Genomic DNA, 18,205 nt, shown 5'->3' with positions numbered 1-18,205 from the left:
GTGAGGTTTCGTTTTGTTGTTATTACTGTTTTGGTTTTGTTTTTTTGTGTACGTTTGTTCTTGTTTGTTTGTTTTTGAGAAATGGTTTAGAGAAACCCTATCTAGGGTTCCCTTGCTATGCAGACCAGGCTGGCTTCAAACTCCTGAAGATCCACCTGCCTCTGCTTCCCACGTTCTAGGATTAAAAGTGTGTACCACCATATCAGGCCCATCCAGGACTATAGAAAGAGAAGTATACCATTTGAAAGAAAGATAATATTCACAGTTCAGTTCTGAAAAACTAATGGTACAAAAACTCCTAAAATGTTGTGTCCCTGAGTTCAGGTGTTTAACACGTAAGACCCATCTCTCTCATTCATTCCTTCATTCAGAACCTGCTGGAAAGTAGATTAAGTAGCCAGAGATCAATTTTCTCATTGATAAACTGTTTAAGGAAATTATCGGCTCTATGCACTAATGACCCTATTCATTCTCTGTGCTCATCAGCCTCCTTCACCAGACCAGCACAAGTGCCCAAAGCTTCTACGGGCTTCCCAAGGGAAAGCTTGCATCTAACTCTAGGGAGAAGAGGGAGATGAGGCGGGGGTGCTTCAGGCCTTTAATTAATTTGTTCCACTTGATTAGCATAGCTGGTGTTGCACAGCAATTAGATAAGGAACTTCTCTCTGGGAAGGAACAAGTGAGGGTTGGGACTGGAGACTGAGATGTAGCTACTTCAACACAATGCCAGGAAGAAGTTTCCATCCAATAGCACACAATCCACCTCTCATTAGGTGAAAGTGAAAGACATTAAGAGTCAGGCATCTGTAATTTCAGCACTTGGGAGGCAGAGGCAGGAGGATTTCTGAGTTCAAGAGTTCGAGGCTAGCCTGGTCTACAGAGTGAGTTCCAGGACAGCCAGGGCTACACAGAGAAACCCTGTCTCGAGAAAAAAAAAAAAGAGAGAGAGAGAGAGAGAAGCAGACTCATGTCACAGCACCTACAACTACCTGCAAGTCTAGTATCAGGGAATCTGAAGGTCTTTTCACCTTTGTAAGTCACTCGGGTACACTAACCCACACATGCACACACACATATATACATAATTAACTATAAAAGTAAAATCTCTGCTTAACACTCCATAAGCAGAGCCTTTCATTTAACCTGATAACACACTGAAAGCCAGAATGCTGCTTGGGTGCAGCTGTCAATGAATCTTTTTCAGTATAGAAATTAAATAAACAAGAAGCCATTGTACAGGGAACATTTTTTACCATGAAACTACAGTATTGAACCAAAAAATCGGTAGAGAAAACACACACCATGGGATTTTTTTTTAACCTTTATTCATTCAGAATGCAATTCTGGGCCAATCTGCAATCAAGACAAAACCCCAAACTCTGAAGTGGCATTAACAGGCTGACTAATACAATTCCATTCTTCAAAGCACGTGCAAGGACTAGGGTTTCATTCTGTCCAGAGCCCCTTTGAAAAGCACATACATTTTCTTCCCATCAGAAGTGCATTGACAGGGTCATGCGTATACAGTGAATCAGCACACAAGACTAAGGACAACTTATATGGAGCTATGTGATTCTCGAAGTACAGTGTTCACAGTCCATGGTACATCGGTTGACATGTTCATGGCATCTGTCACGTGACATTGTCACCAATTACGTTAAAAGAGCTTCGCTAGAATTTAAAGCGAATGTTAATGTGAGAATGAAGTAGATCCAGACATTATGTTTCTGTCTGAGTGTGTCTAAGTAATTATCAACTACTTGATCAAAGATGAATCAATGTTAAATATTAACTGCACACAACCTAAAATAAAAGAGCCACATTGCATCTTACTACAGTCTATAGAGAGATTAAAGCAATTAGTGAGAAGCCTTTCTTAAAAGTTCAAAGTCTCTGACATCATTTTCCACCACTCCATCAATTCTTCCTTTTCCTCCTCCTTCCTTTCCGAGAAAGACTCCAGCTCAAAGTCCACCTGAAGAGGAAAACCAGAACAGATTGCTATCAAGTCGTTTATATAATTAAAAAGGTGGTTTGTAGCTTGTACAGTAGAATAGATTCAATCTAGCCACCTGAATTAAAGGAGTATTTTTTAAATCTGTGACAAATGAAATATAGTCCTATAGGTTCAAAATTCAGAAAACAGTTCTTGGAATGTGCTTAAACCAAATAGCTTCAAAAATCCATGCCGGCCCCCACCCAACTGTGGACAACTTTATCTCACGAACTCTGCCCCTCAGCCCAGTTTTGTCCTGGTTGGGGGTTTGACTAATAGAAAACAGCTCAAGGTATTGGTGACTCATCCACAAAGTGCTATTTTTCAAATCATGAATTTGTTAAAGAGATCCTCAAAAATATATGGAAGTTCCTGTCCTGGTCAGCTAGTGGGGGTGGGGGGTGTCCTTCTAGTCGACAGAGAATCTACTCCTACCTACATAAAAAGCTGATCCAGTCCCAACCTGACCCAGTCCTTCTCAGTCTCCTATATTAGCTGGAATTAAATGTTCCTTTACATGCTCGCTACAATACCTGCTTATTTGGATATAAGATAACACGACATCCGCAGACTATTTGAAATATTGAGGGGTGAAAGAATTGGACCTGTCCCAGCCTGTGCCTAGAGCTGCCTTGTTTTCAGGTTTCCCTGACCAAATCTGTTCCCTGCCTTTCACAGTACACAGCCTCATGTCTATATACACCCAGTTAAATTTAATAAACCAGGTTTTGAAATTCAGGTTCTTTTGCTTGCAAAACCAAAATGATTGGAGATGGTGGGACTGCTGAGTGGTGAGAGCTGTTGTTCAGTAAGTCTGGGGCATAGTCACATGTGTGCACTACAAGCACACACACACATACACACACATACACACACACACACACTAGCTATTTATACTTTGAATTCCTGGTATGTAAACAAAATTACAGTGATGTTTCCTCAAGCAAGTCTTTTCATTAGAAATCCTTCAGGATACCTTATGGTCTGAGGCTGATGGCTGGGGTCTTCTATTGCTCTCCACGTTATCCTCTGGGACAGGGTCCAGAGTTAACCTATATGTAGCCTAGCTGACAGCTCACCGAGGATCCCCCGTCTCAGCCTACTCAGCAATGGATCCCAGGGGGGCTGCTATGTCTGCTGGGCATGGATCCCAGGAGGCTGCACATCTGAGAAACATTCTCTTGGGTGTGGGGTTCAAACCCTGGTTGTCCCTCATACTTGGGAAACAAGTGCTGAGTCATAGCCTAGCAGTCACTGTGCATTCCTAACGAACGTTTAGTGAACTGCCTAGGATTATCTTCTGACATTTTTTTTTCTAGTATATATTGAGTAAGGTAAAAGGCTGGGTGCTACAGAGGGGAAGATAATTGGGACAGAATCCCATTTATATTGAAATCAAAGTTAGAGACAAAAATTAACATTTTAAGTCCAATTTTGTATTCTTGTGAATCTCTTCGAAAAGCGGAAACCATGATCAAGTCACTTAACTTTATTAGACCTCAGTTTTCTCATCTGTTAAGTGGGGACATCTGTTAAATGGTGCCTACCTTGTAAGGCTATAATGAAAGTTAACTATAAATTTCTCTGATATGTTTGACAATGTCCAGTGTTGAGTTATTCCTCTCGGCTTTTTATGAATACTTACCCCAACAGCAGGGCTGAAAGGAACTGCCACTTTCTTTGTGATTGCCAGGTAGCCAGGAGCTGAAGCCGTCAGTTTATAGTTTCCAGGTGAAAGTAATCGCCAGTAATCCCCATCCTTAGCTGTAGGAAATAGAACATCAGAGCCAGGCACATGAGGGAAAGGGCAGTCATGTCGTCTAAGGACAAGTACCTCACTGGTTCAGTGGACTTTCAGTGAGTTCTTACTCTGAAGAAATCCTAGGAGAAAGAGTGCAAACTTCTCTCTCCACAAGCCTCATATCTTAAAGCCAAGTCACAGACAGCCATGCTAATATTTAATAAGCCTTATAATATCTGAGTCTCCCAGTCACATATAATCCCCAAATGGTAAGGATCACCTGAGCACTGCATTTTCGTTCTTTCTAGGTAAAAAACCCAGGTCCCAAGCATCTTCTAGATCAGTGTTTCACAAAGCATAGCCCAAGATAGCTTCACTAGAATCCCCTGGATCCTTGTCAGTAACTTCAACTTCTGAAGATTTACATGGCATTGGTCTGCAGCGCCATTCGGGGACTGAATCTGGAATTCTTAAACTGAGCTGTGACTCAATCTCTTTCCCTTCCTTAAGTTTCCCCTGAACATAAGCTGGGTCCCACGGTCCCTCACACTGAGCTCACGCTCGAGCCTTAACTCGTCTGTCTTCCTTGATCCAAGACTCATGGCCTTGGCTATTTTCCAACTCTGTACTCTGCAATACAACCATTATGGCTGTTACGAAATATGGGGGAACACCCATGGTGACCAGTTTCCAGTCCCTAAACCCCTTCCTGGTTCATGTAGCTAACGGTCACTTTCCTCTGTGCGTCTCTGGCCCATCTGTCTCCCATTTCTACATCAATTCTTCCCATACACAGGGGCACGTCAGTCAAATAGAGAAGTTGGCAAAATACAAGCTCTGCCTGACTAGCTCAGAAGTGAGGCCTTGGGTTCTGCATAGCTAACCCCAGGGTGTCGCTGAAGCCTTAAGGCTTTGAGCCTCACACTTTGAGTAACAAAGACCCTAGTGGGCAGTTTACACTCTCCATTTTGCCTGTGCCTCTAACACACACCCCTCATCTGTGCCTTACAGCAAAATTTCCTTAAAGTGTCAATATTTCCCACCACTAAAGGCTCTCCCCTAGTCCTGCCTGGATCACCTCTGCTCACACCAATCCCTTGGTTGATAGAGATTCAGTCGAGTCTCTATGGTGCCAAATCCAATCATTCCCTCACAAGGGTAATCCTTCTGGACCCCTTTATCCACTCTCTCCTCTCTTGAAGCATCGCTAGGCTTCTGGGACAACACGCTTCACTTTATTTCTATGTAGTGTTCATTTATAGTCTTATGGCCTTCCCCTCAAAAAAAAAAAAAAATAGACAACATTCTCACAATCCAAACTACAAGGTAAAAGGCCCAAGCTCCCTTCCTGGTTTTATAACCCACCAAAATCCACTACTCCCTGAGCTCAAAATTCCACCAGTCCCTGGGCTTGCCCCAAACTCAGGACTTAAATCTCACCAATCCCCACCCTGAAAAACTCCTCCTCCCGCCCACCCCCAAACCTTATATACTCTGTCTCCTGCCCCATTCCCTACAGCTTCTCACTCAAGCAGAAGCAGTCATCCCCTTTTGTCTTTCCCAATACATGTCTTGTGTGAGGTTCATTGTGTAGTGTGACTCTGTGGTATTCCTTGCCTCCTGACTGCCAGGATATCTTTCCCTGCAGAGCTGTAACAGGGGAAACCTCTCCCCTCAGAGCTGTGATACTTTCCATCGGTGAAACTCCTCCCTTGAGAGCTGCAACACTTGCCTTGGGGAAAACTTCCCTGTCAGAGTGGTAACGCTTACACAAATCTCCGTTTCATTCCTTTCTATGATTAGATTTCACCCACGTTTTTTTGCATCATGGGATGCAGAGAAAATAGCATTTCCGGAGTTAGCGAAACAATATCCTGTGGCGGGGGGAGGGAGGAAGATTAGGCTTGTGTCCTACCCTTGCCAGGGGTAAAGAGGGTAGAATCTTGGCATGAGTTCTAGAATGCTGGCATCCCGAAACTTGGAGGGACAGTGATGAATATTGCTGAATATGTGTATAAATGAATTGAAGAGGACCATAAGGCTTTAGAGAATAAATGAAATGTTAAATAATTCTAGTGTTCTTGTTACTGTTTTTGTTATCTGGCTGCAGGGATTCCAGTGGGTGGTGGTTAAAGTAAGATGATCTTACTAGAAATGCATAAGGGTACCCAGACGCACAAATGCTGGGAGTTTAACCTCAGCCGCTCCCAACAAGGAAGCAGTGCAGCCAGACATACAACCGCCCGCTATAGGTAAAGGGCGCCACCTGCTGGCTCGAAACATCCTAGGCTTCACTGTTCCATCTCCCAGAACAATGTGGAATTGGGGGCAGTGTCGGTGTAAAGGCAGAGGAAGCAATTATTGCTATGCTTAGAATTTGTATGCGAATTTTAATTACGATCATTAGTGGTTATGTTCATTTTCATAATTCTTGCCTCCAGATCAAGGCAAAAAAAAAAAAAAAACCTAAAATAATACCCACCCGAAGTGACATCATGGTCTATCCCGTCCACGGAGATGGTTGCATTGGCAATCGGGTTACCTTGAAGGTCACGGACAAACCCTTTAACACCTCGGTGTATCTATGATGGTTAAAGACAGCCAAAAATAAATTATAGAAACATTATAATAGAAACGGATTTAAAATGTGCTTCATGTCAAGCATCTTCTTGTTTTCTAGCAATATACTGTAGAGCCTCATTATTTAATAAACAGAACAGGTACAAGCCGCCAGTGAATGTTTGTGCGCATTCTTTTCTGGGCTTTTTCTCAAAGATATGAGAAGTCATCTTCTGAGAATGAATGCCATGTTCTATGCAAAACACGGATTTTGAAGGACATTCCGAATAACAAAAAAGAAAAGAACTTTGTGCTCGGCAAGTTTTATCTCTCCCTATCTCTCCCTCTCCCCCTCCCCCCGTCCTTCTCCCCATCCCTTTCTCCCCCTCTCTTTCAAATAAGGTCGTCTATACAAGCGTTTCATAGCGCTGTGAGTTGACCAGTGTGTCACAGCCTGTTAATATTAGCTCTAGCTGAGCGGGATGAAAAGCTCTGAGCTGTGCTTATCTTCGCATCAAGCTCATTAACAACGAGGCTTGCACTGAATACAAGGGCATGACAGATGAGGGAACTCAAGACTGAAAACTGGATACCAATTAAGGATGGAAAGGGAAGGGCCACTGATAAGAATAGTCTCTCTGAATTAAGTCAGCAATTAATTACTGCGATCCGAGCTACAAAACAGCTCTTTTATCATCTTTATAAGATGACTTAATCTAAGCTTGTATGTATGTGCATTCGTACAGATGCATGTGAGCACACACACACACACACCTGTGGGGGCCAGAGGTCTACATCAAATGTCTTCCTCCCCTACCGTGTTTCATTTTATATTTCGAGACAGAATTTCTCACGGAACATGGAGCTCCCATTTGGCTACAGTGGTTAGCCAGTGAGCTCTGGGGACCACCCTGTCTGTGCCAGCAACCTTGCCTTTGACACGGATGCTAAAGATCCAAACCCAGGGCATAATGCCTCCCCCAACATTTTACCAACTGCCATCTCCCCAGATCAATTCTAATCTGTATGCAGTACACCTTCTAGGATATCAGATGTAAGTCTTTAATTACATTTGATATTTTAGTATCTGAAACCCTAGGTTCCATCTCCAACATCGAATAAACTGGGCATAGTGGTACACACCTGTGGTCCCAGATGGAAAGAGGAGGAGTCAGATGGATAAGTCTGATAAGAATCAAAGGGAACTCAAAAAGGCCAGCCTGGCATACAGGATACCTTGTCTCGAGCAAAGAAAGTGAAATCCCTTTTGCTCCTGAGATATTTAAATATTTTCCTACAGAGCATAGAATAAATCCCAGGCTGAAGAGTAAACTTGCCAGTCATGCATGCTTTTTCTGTGACGTGCTCAGTTTCTCAGTAATAAATTTCACATTTCTTTTTCTCTGAAGGTCTAAATAATAGTATGTATTGGTTTTTTTTCCTCCAAGGGCAATTTCTAGGCTGTACATGTCAGAAATGATGAGTGACCATTTTGAAAGTGACCAGTTGAGTGAAAGGAGAATAAATATATCTTAAGTTTTGTTTAGGACCAGCTGACCAAAACTGAAATCCTGAAGACCATCCAGTGGGTGGCAGGAATGGGAAAGGCTGGGTTTCCGGATGGAAAGATGGGCAAGCCGTTCCTGATCAGACAGACTGTAGACAGCAGAATGTACTCACGTATCACAGGGGACCACACATCAAAAAATCTAAACTTTTCTCACTGGGTTGAGAGATTTTTGTTAAGCGCTGATAAATAAATTTCAAAATGCCCGTAGCTTGTTCACTGAGGGCCACTTTGTTCATCTTCAGATACTGTAGTCTTGACAAAACAAACAAAAACGAAACTTTTAAATTGCCTTATCATTGAAAAATCATGGATTTTTCATAGACGTGGCAATCACCACAGAAATGTGATTAGTTTATAAATTTGGCGAGTTAAAGTTTGTGACTTTTTTCTGCTTGTACCACTTGGGACTTAGAATATGCAGTGAAATAAATATTTAAATAATAAATGCCTTTCCCCACTTAGATTTATTTGTTGTGTGTGGGGTGTGTGTGTGTGTGTGTGTATGTGTGTGTGTGTATGTGTGTGTGTGTGTATGTGTGTGTGTATGTGTGTGTGTATGTGTGTGTGTGTATGTGTGTGTGTATGTGTGTGTGTGTGTGTGTATGTGTGTGTGTGTGTGTGTATGTGTGTGTGTGTGTGGTTTGCAGTTTTGAGCTGACATGTAGATAAAGGGAACTCAGATCCTCTGTAAGAGCAGCAAGTACTCTTAACTGCTGAGACATCTCTCCAACCCCAAAAACTGAAGGTGACATTTAACTGAACTCTTGTTTTTCTCTGGACAGAGTCTCACTATGTACCCTATCTGGCCTGAAACTCTCTATGTAGACCATGTCAGCACAGAACTCACAGATACCCTCCTGTCTCTAAACATTTTCTCCTTATGTATCAATTATGAGTAACTTTTTAGTACGTTAATGTTTTAACTTTTCTTTAAAATGGATTATTCCTTTTCTGATGTAGAAACTTCTCTATTGAAAACTCTGGCTGTAGCAATAGATACCAGAAGACATGTCACGACGAGCCATCATAATTACACAGACAGGAGTTCAAACTAGTAAACCTCTGTCACTTTATGGATTTTGCAAAGAAAGTTTCAGAAGCTCAGATTTCACTGTAGCTTGTAGTTTTCCTGCTCCTCACCCCTTCTGTGGTAATCTCTCTTCAAATTTCAGAACATTTCTATTCCCCAGCATACAAAGGAAAATGCTCTGAGTCTGCTAAGGTCTGTTCGGATCAGGTCACCCAAAGAGCTTTCGCACTGAGGGCTGTGGAATCATTCCCTGCAGAAAGTGTAAAGTTCAAGACAGGAGGAATCGCATTGTCTAACAGCATCCTTAGATGGGTTTGATTTGAGTGGCCCATGAAGCAGCCTCACAAATTCCTTGAGGATTTTTGAGAACTAGACTTTTCCAAAGCTACTGAATGGGGAGCATTTCTTACCACTGACTCTAATTAGCTTTACAATTCTAGTTCCTGCAAACACTCCAGTTAAAGCTCTGCAGGCGATGTCCTCTCCACCAGTGGCAGAATTAAACCTGACCATCTATTTGGCAGGAGGTGGAACCTAGACCTTACTAACCCAGATGTTCAATCCCTAGTCATCACAAGTCAAGAAAGCGACTACAGAGGGAAACTGTTGGCAACCTTCGTGAGCTGGTGTGTTCACGGCGAAGCCTGGGTGCTTGCATCATAAAGGCCTCTTCCTGTTTCTACACAGCCTGGACCGCAGGACCAATGACAGACCAGAGCAAATTCCCTTCCAAGTGGCCTGAAACCATGACTCCATCCCTTCTGTTCAACTCCTCTTAATCATCAAATGACCCAACATCAGTAAAAGGATAAATATTCTCTTTCCCATTACAATGATATACAGTTTATTTAGCTTTGTATTGTATTTGTTTCCAGAAGATCAATTAAGCATCAGCTGAACCTGTTTTCCTGTAAGGAAATTCTACATACAGCTCCAAGAGGCTTTTTTTCTAAACTCCTGTGACTGAGTTAAGGACTCCCCTGTGCCTAACCATTGTAGTTATTCTTGTAGTTAGCCTTTATTTCAGCATTTACAGCCTCCCAAGATTAGGGGCTCATGTTTGTGATATCACTACTACAGACTCTCCTGGGAGAAGCTCTCTAAACCCAACACCTCCCGGAGTACCTGGGATACAAAAGTAGTTGAAAAAAATGGACAAATAGGATCTAAATGTTCTGTCAGGAACGCATCCTTTGATATCTAAATGGAGAACTCAAAGAGCCCATCTACCTCCAAAAAAGAGTTAATTTTTGACCTCAGAAGATACACTTAGACACAGCTCTCCTGAAGCTGCTCTGTACATACTCCTACTAGAGTTATTGTGGGGTCACTGTGGCTCAGTAGTCTCAAGTTTTATTTATCCAAAAATTTTAATGTTTGTATGCAACATAAAACTAGTATTTTGATCCCTAAAATATATCTTATAGAATAGGTGTTTGTCTTAGTTAGGGTTTACTGTTGTGAACAGACACCATGACCACAGCAACTCTCGTACAGGACAACATTCAATTGGGCTTACAGGTTCAGGAATTCAGTTCATTATAAGTATGACGAAGCATAGCAGTGTCTAGACACGCATGGCTCTGGAGGAGCTGAGAGTTCTACCTCTTACTCCAAAGGCAACTAGGACAAGACTGGCTCCCGCATGGTTAAGAGGAGAGTCTTAAAGCCCATGACCACAGTGGCACACTTCTTCCAAGAAGATCGCACCTCCAAATAGTGTCACTCCCTGAGCCAAACACATTCAAACCACCACAGGGTATTGTTACTCAAATTCCTTATCAGGGAATCTATTTTATGAATCCCTTTTCACAAGGTATTATATACTACCTGACAAGTGTCAAATAATCCCAAAGGACTTTCTTTTTTAAAACTATTGATTTTAGAGGAGTGGTTCTTAACCTTCCTAATGCTGCAGCTCTATAAGACAGTTCCTCATGCTGGGGTGACTTCCAATCATAAAGTTGTTTTCGGGCTTCAGGATCAGGTGTGGGGAAGGTCAGGAGAGATGACTAGAAGGCCATGTAAATGAATGGAAATCTGCAACTGACGGGTGAGGAGGTGGAGAGCAGAGCCAGGAGGAGATAGAGACCTGGGATAAGGGAGGTGACCTTAGATGTGACTCACAACATTGGACAAATGGAACCTGCAGAAGCCACCTCCTTAAGCAAGGCAGGAACCAGTGGAAAGATAGGGACACCAACCCACCTACAAAACCTTCAACCCAAAATTTATCTTGTCTACAAGAAATGCAGGCAGGGAGGATGGAGCTGAGACTGATAGAATGGCTAACCAATAATAGGTCCAACTTGAGACCCATCCCATGGGCAAGCTCTATTCCCTGACACTATTAGTGATACTCTGTTATATTTGCAGACAGGAGCATATTGTCCTCTGAGAGGTTCCAGCCAGCATCTGACTCAGACAGATCCAGACACCCACAGCCAAACAGTGGATGCAGCTTGGGCATTCTTACAGAAGAATAGGAGGAAGGATTGTGGCCACAAAAGGGATAGGAACTCCACAGAAGACCAACAGAGTCAACTAGCCTGGACCCATGGGGCTCTCAGAATCTGATCCACCAACCAAAGAACAGGATAGACCTAGGCCTCCACGTACATATGTAACAGATGTGCAGTTTGGTCTTCATATGGGTCCCGAACAACTAGAGCAGGGGCTGTCCCAAAAGCTATTGCCTGTCTGTGGGATATGTTCTTCTAGCTGGGCTGCCTTGTCTGGCCTCAGTGGGAGAGGAAGTGTCTAACCTCACAAAACGACTTGAAATGTCTGTGGGAGTCCCCAGCAGCTCAGAGGAGAAGGAGGGGGAGATATGAGGGAAGGATAGAGGGAGGGGGTGACAGGGAGGGAGCTGTGAGCTGGACAAAAAGTGAATAAGTAAAAAAATAAATTTAAATTAAAATTTTTCATTGCCATTTCATAACTGTAATTTTGCTACTGTTATGAATCATAAGGTAAACATCTGATATGTGACCCCTGTGAAAAAGCCATTTGATACCCCTAAAGGAGTCAAGACCCACAGACTGAGAACCTCTGTTTTAGAGCATGTTGGTGCACAATTTTAATCCTATCACTTGGAAGGCAGAGGCAGACAGATCTCTGAGTTTCAGGCTAACCTGATCTACTTAATAAGTTTCAGGCTAGCCAGCCTACAAAGTAAGAGCTTATTTCAAAACAAAAAAAACCAAAAAAAACAAAAATAAATATTGGTTTTATGTGTACATTTTTATATATATTTGTGTTCATAAATTACTGTGATTGTTAGTTTCCGTTGTCAACTTGATACAATGAAGTTGAGCTGGGAAGAGTCTTAATGAGGGATTGCCCCGATCAGTTTGGCCTATGGGCATGACTTTGCCAGGTTTTCTGGATTATATTAATTAATTAATCATATTGATGTAAGAAGTTCCAGTCTAAAAATGGGAAACACTATCCAATAGGTTTAGGTCCCAGACTCTGTAAGAGGGAAGAAGTTGAGCTCCATACAGATGCATGCACCCGTTCTCCTGACCTACATACAGATGCATGCACCCATTCTCCTGACCTACATACAGATACATGCACCCATTCTCCTGACCTACATACAGATGAACTCATTCTTCCTCTGCTCTTGACTGTGGATGTGAGTAGCTGCTTCAAGTTTCTGCCCCACTCACTTCTTCACAAAAGTGTGCCATGACCTGCAAAGCTGAGCTCAAATAAACTCTCTCCTACATTGTTTGTATCGGGGTGTTTAGTCACAGCAACAGAAATGACACTAGGATGGTCGTTACATGATTTTGAAGAACATTCATTTATAGTGGAGCAGTTTGTTTAGTCCAGGCTGTCTGTGAGATATGAAACAAACTTCACTCTAGCAAACTGCAGGTGAAAACAGCCACATACAGAATAGAATCTGAAAACAGATGAGTCACTGCAGGCAAGGAGTGATGTCCTTTGGTCTGTCCACTATTACTCCCTGATACCAACATCTATAAAAATATTAGAGAGGGAAGAGAAGTGCTAAGACCAAGTCTGAGCAGGTAGGTCAAATGTAATTTTGACAGAGTGTGAGATGCCCTGAAATTCTGTACCAACACATTGCAATGGCTATGTAGGCGACTCTGATAAAGATTTTGTCTTGAGAAACAGTTACAACAGGGAAATTTTAGAACAAGACTTCCTGGGTTAAAGTTTTTAGTGCATAACCTACCAAAACCAAACAACTCCTTTGGTCTCAGATCCTTTCTTTAATTCATAGATGAGGGAAGTAGTGGTGGTCCCAGGTGATCGGTAGAATTGTTGTTAGGCTCCGATGCATAAATTTATGTGTAACATATTCAGAACCATCACTGGGAAATACTAAGGATTCAATAAATCTTCACCTGAGATCCACATGAGTCTAGTGAGAGGTAGAAGCATTTGGAGCACAAAATCCAGGAGACTCACTCAGGTGCTAGTCTCACTTCTGCATGACTGGTTCACCTTGTTCATACCCTGGACCTGTCTGGGACACTTCAAAGGCCCAGGGTGATCAGATAAGAGAGTGTCTTAAGATTGTTCTTGCTTAGCACAGTATGAATAAAGGAATCTAAGATGTCTCATTTGACAGCTCTCCAGTGTAGTCAGTTCTTAGTGAGCAGTCATGAACCATAAGACCTACAGCAAATAAAAATCTAATTCAGAAACTACACACACCTGTTTCTCATATTGGCACCTTCATTCAGATGATGTCCCCCCCCTCAACAGAATCCCTTTTATGAATCTATTATATGACAGGGTTAAGGACTGCTGCATCAGCCGACGCTGGATACTGTGTTTTACCTGCTCCATGTAGCTGATGAGGGAGTTTTTGTTATCTTCCCAGTAGCTCTTGAGAGTCTCTTCAGGTGGGAACTTCTCACAGCTAAGCTCCACAGTGATCTCGAAGCAGTTGCTGCTGAGGTAATTGAAGTCTTGCATTCCTGCCCAAGCACCAAACGAGAGTCAGTATGTACATACAATGGCTACAAGTCTACACGTGCCCTACTGATCATCTAAGGCCCTCAATAAAAGACTGACCAATCGGTGCACTGAAGGATCCTGTAGGAGTCCACACAGAAATGGCCTCCCACGAGGAACAGAAAACATTCTTGAGAGACTCTTGTTTGAAAAACACAAAATCCAGTGTCTTAAATGGTCATTTAGCTCAATGCATCCATGTTGTAGTGTGAGACCAAAACCAGATACCATCCACATTCCACAGTGCTTAACAGACTTCAAGAAAGACAAGCTAAGAGACTGCATCCCTTGGCCTAATAAGGAAAATTGCATCCCTCTAAGCTGCCTTCCTATGAGGCAGGAACTGGGAGAATCTGCTGAGATGACACAAAACCCAATTCAGAGTATGTTCCTGAGGGATTTGGACTCTTAGTATATGATATGTAAGCCTCTTAATCATATCATATATTAAAGGAATAAACACACCACGTCTACTTCATATTAGATATAATTTTAATTATACTGCAAACTAGACCGCAGAGTAGATTTGATATTCAATATAATTTTAATTAGATTATCATCACTGGGGATGATGTTTGCCCAGCAGACTGCTTTCCTGGAGCCAGACTACCCACATTCAAATTCCTATGTTGGCTGGTAAGAGTTCACAATTGTCCCCTCCCCACCCACTTCCAGTAAAATGGCTAAGAGCTACTCGACATAGAAGGTTATACCTCCAGTACTTCTTGGCAGCCCAGAATCAATGGAACAACCCAAGACGACCTTCTTCTTTAACTGAGAGAAGATGTTTCTGTCACTTAAAATCTGGGCCCTTTACCTAATAAGTCTGGCCATGGCTGATGTACTTCTCTGCTCCTGACTGTGGATATGCACCCTAAGCTCCTGCCTTGACCTTCCACAATAATGGAACTGGACTTGTAACCTGAGTAAACTCTCCTTCCCCTTTACTGCTTTGATCAGGGTATCTGTCACAGCAAGAGAAGTAAAATTATGACAGGGAGCTAAAGACCTTCCGAGCTTTTCTTTGTCTGTCTGCAGTGGGACATGACTGACTAAGGCGTTGCTATGGTTACCATGAGCATTCTCAGCACTTTGCTAATCCATAATTACTTTAAACTATGTAGATGATACACTGCCTGTTTAGAGAGATTGTTCCAAAGACATCACTGAAGTTTTCTCTGTTTTTAATCCTAAGTGAACCTGCCCTTGGTGCCTGCTGGTTCTCATTTCTCCCATCTCACCTAACTCAGGACTTCCTGCCTTGGGAATGGTGCCACCCACAATAGGCTGGATTTCCTACATGAATTAACAGTCAAGATAATCCCCATAGACATGTGGCCAGGCCAATGTGACCTAGAAAGCCTCTCTCAACTGAGGCTTTTTCTTGGGTGATTCTAAGCTATAGCAACCTGCTATATAATGAATAAAACCAGTGTCTTAAGGTAGAGTACAAAATAGCTTTCTAATACAAGATGAACTTCTATTATTCTCCACCTGATTTATTTAATGCACTCTAAAGCTTAAATCTTGCATAGACCATACATCTTAACTTAAAGAGGTTGGAAAGTATCAGATCTTACCTGTCCAAATGCAAAATCTGCGTAAAAACAGAAGAAACTTGTACCATAGAAAACAGGAAGGACATTTTCTTAGGGCATAATGAATCAAAATGTAAAGCTCTTCCTCTCTCTGTGTTAACAGGTGAGGCATAGAAAATGTTCCTTAGGTTACTGATGGTTTTATGTTTCGCTTCATCTCTGGTTGAGATTATTCATGTCTTAGTAGCTGGGGCAATTTGGCAAATGAATTCTGCAAAGTGGCACAGGGGAGGACACAGGGGTTGCCTCATCTGAGGAGGAAGGTGTCCCTGAGAGTTCCATGGACTGGGAGGCAAGCATTCAAATATATGAGCTTATGAAGGCCATTCTCATTCAAATCACCCTACAAGGTCTGTTGAACCCTGCTGCATAGCCTCCAAAATGCTCGCCTAATATAAGGATGCTCTCTTACTGAACTAGAAAAGTGTCTAGTTACCAATATTCAGCTTCTATTTTCCAAGTGTACTCCTTCAGATAGTAGCGCCTCCGTTTTTCAATCAGTGAAAACAAAATAATAGGTAACAATCACTTTGTTGAAACAGCTGAAAGTTCCTTCTACATATTTTTTTTTAATAACTGAGGAAGAGTGAAAATTCTATAGACAGCAATCATTTTCTGAGTCTACGTGGTAAATAAAAGATGCCAAGTTCACAGAATCAGAGAGCAAAGGGGACACTCACCACCAGGGACGCTGTACCATGCGCCACCATTGGTCGTTCCGTCTACAAAGCTACTGTCATCATCATTTTTGCGACAGGGAGGACGATTGGGGTCAGACATGACTGGGTTGAAAGAAGAGTATGCACGAGCCAAGCTTTGGAAAATTGCGTCATCAGGGCAGGAACTATATTCGTGAGCAGTGCCTAGAAAATGAATTCACAAGATGGGAGAAATGGACCGCAACCTAAAAGCATCACTTGCTTGCTGAAGAGTCATTCACGGTTAAGCCCCGATGACGTAACTGTGAAAGTTTCCAAGGAAGATGAAAGTTAAAGTATCAAACAAACAGGCTTAGTTTTTAGGTTGCATAACTTTCATCCCTAACACTAAAATATAAAGATTAGGCAGAATGACTTAGGACCGTACTACCCTGAAAGCCCCTGCCTCAGAGGCTAAGTAGGGCCGGGCCTGGTTAGAACTTGGATGGGAGATGGAGTGCATACTCTACTTATGAACGGAAAGCCTCACAAGAATAGATGGCGAGTGAGGCCACAGCAGGTTGGACCTGGCAAGATAGAAATATTTCCATTATTAAAATTATTTAGTTTAATAAGATGTTCATTGGTAAGGCACAGGATGTGTGGGACTTGGGAAATCAGGAAAAAGGATCTAGTTCAAGGTCATTCTTCGCTATCTGAGTTTTAGGCCAAGTTCTAGACCAACATGGGCTATGTGAAACCTTGTCTCAAATAAATAAATAAATAAATAAATAAATGAATAAATAAATGTACTCTGAAAAGTGTACCACTAGTAATTTTATAAGCACTAAGAACTATTGACACACAGACTGTCTGACATTAAATCTCAGCTGTTTCTAAGCTCTCCCTTCGTGTATTATAGCAGGAAAGGACGTTTCTTTTGATACCCTGTAATGTTACTTAGGGGTCATAACAATGCCTGGCTGACAAGTTGCCCAGCTAACAGTAAACCACAGGATCTCAAAGTGTATCTAACAGTGCTGTCTAACCTGGCTTTCTTCAAATCTGGGTTTTCAGAGTCTAAAACTTTATTTACACAGATCTTATCCTTCGGAGTTCTCCGAGAGGGGATTCTGAGCGGGAATTTCTCTCTTTAGCTTGCTTTGGCTGAAGTGTAACTGAAACTCATTAGAGAAAAGTCGAAGCACTGCTTCACCTCCGTGACAGTAGCAGGAGGAGACCCAAGGGCAGAAAGTGAGACCGACCATGCTATGTGATGCAATTCCCACAGCCAGGGTGAAACAGTCACAGGCTGCCTCTGTTTATAGGCCACACTGTACATGAAGCCCTCCAATGTCTGTCTGTGACCTGTTTTACCGGAGACCAGAACTGGCCTGAATTTATAGTGGTTCTCAACCTTCCTAGTGTTGTGACTGTTTAATACAGTTCCTTATGTTTCAGGGTCCCCCAGTCATAAAATTATTTCATTGCTATTTCATAACTGTAATTTTGCTACTTCTATGAATCATAGTGTAGAACCTGGTGGTGGTGGTGGTAGCATATGCCTTTAATCCCAGCACTCGAGAGGCAGAGGCACATGGCTATCTGAATTCGAGGCCAGCCTGGTCTATACAGTGAGTTCCAGGATAGCCAAGGCTCCATAGAAAAACATTTGTCTTTAAAGACAGGAAAAAAAGAAGAAAAAAAAACCTTGCATGAATCATAATGTCATGATCTAATATGTAGGACAGCTGATATGCGACCTCCAAAAGGGTCACGACCCACAGGTTGAGAACCACTGTTCTAGACCTTCCATTTTCCTCCTCTTCCCTTCTCCAAGAGTTAGCCAAGCTCCTGCTTTCCTCTAAAAATGAAGCATTACAAGCTGTTCTGCCGATCGCCTGTCTGTGCCAGCACCACAGGAAATAGCTGGAGATGCTTGTAAATGCACGTTTGTGTGTGCCGGTTCCCTAAGAGAACATTACAAGTGAGGCACAGAGGCACACACCTACTGCAATCCCAGAGCGTGGGAGGCTGAAGGCCATTTCAGACTGCAGAGTAAGATTCTGTTCTAA

The 18,205-nt window shown here is 42.4% G+C and overlaps 1 protein-coding gene across 1 annotated transcript in view; it reads right to left on the bottom strand.

The window, feature by feature from the left end:
- Positions 1-1,307: 1,307 nt before the first annotated feature.
- The window catches only part of Cpe (carboxypeptidase E), a 96,878-nt gene continuing 79,980 nt past the window's right edge, over positions 1,308-18,205 (bottom strand). The window contains exons 5-9 of the mRNA XM_028785353.1: positions 16,173-16,355; positions 13,718-13,857; positions 6,220-6,319; positions 3,642-3,760; positions 1,308-1,975 (exon numbers count right to left, since the gene is read on the bottom strand). Of these exons, the coding sequence (XP_028641186.1) occupies positions 1,877-1,975; positions 3,642-3,760; positions 6,220-6,319; positions 13,718-13,857; positions 16,173-16,355 (641 nt within the window). The 3' untranslated portion in view covers positions 1,308-1,876. The remainder of the gene's footprint in view (positions 1,976-3,641; positions 3,761-6,219; positions 6,320-13,717; positions 13,858-16,172; positions 16,356-18,205) is intronic.

This window comes from Grammomys surdaster, unplaced genomic scaffold (genome assembly GCF_004785775.1).
Source record: "Grammomys surdaster isolate TR1022 unplaced genomic scaffold, NIH_TR_1.0 125187, whole genome shotgun sequence".
In the NCBI taxonomy this organism is placed as follows: domain Eukaryota; kingdom Metazoa; phylum Chordata; class Mammalia; order Rodentia; family Muridae; genus Grammomys; species Grammomys surdaster.
This window is presented reverse-complemented; position numbering and strand designations above follow the sequence as displayed.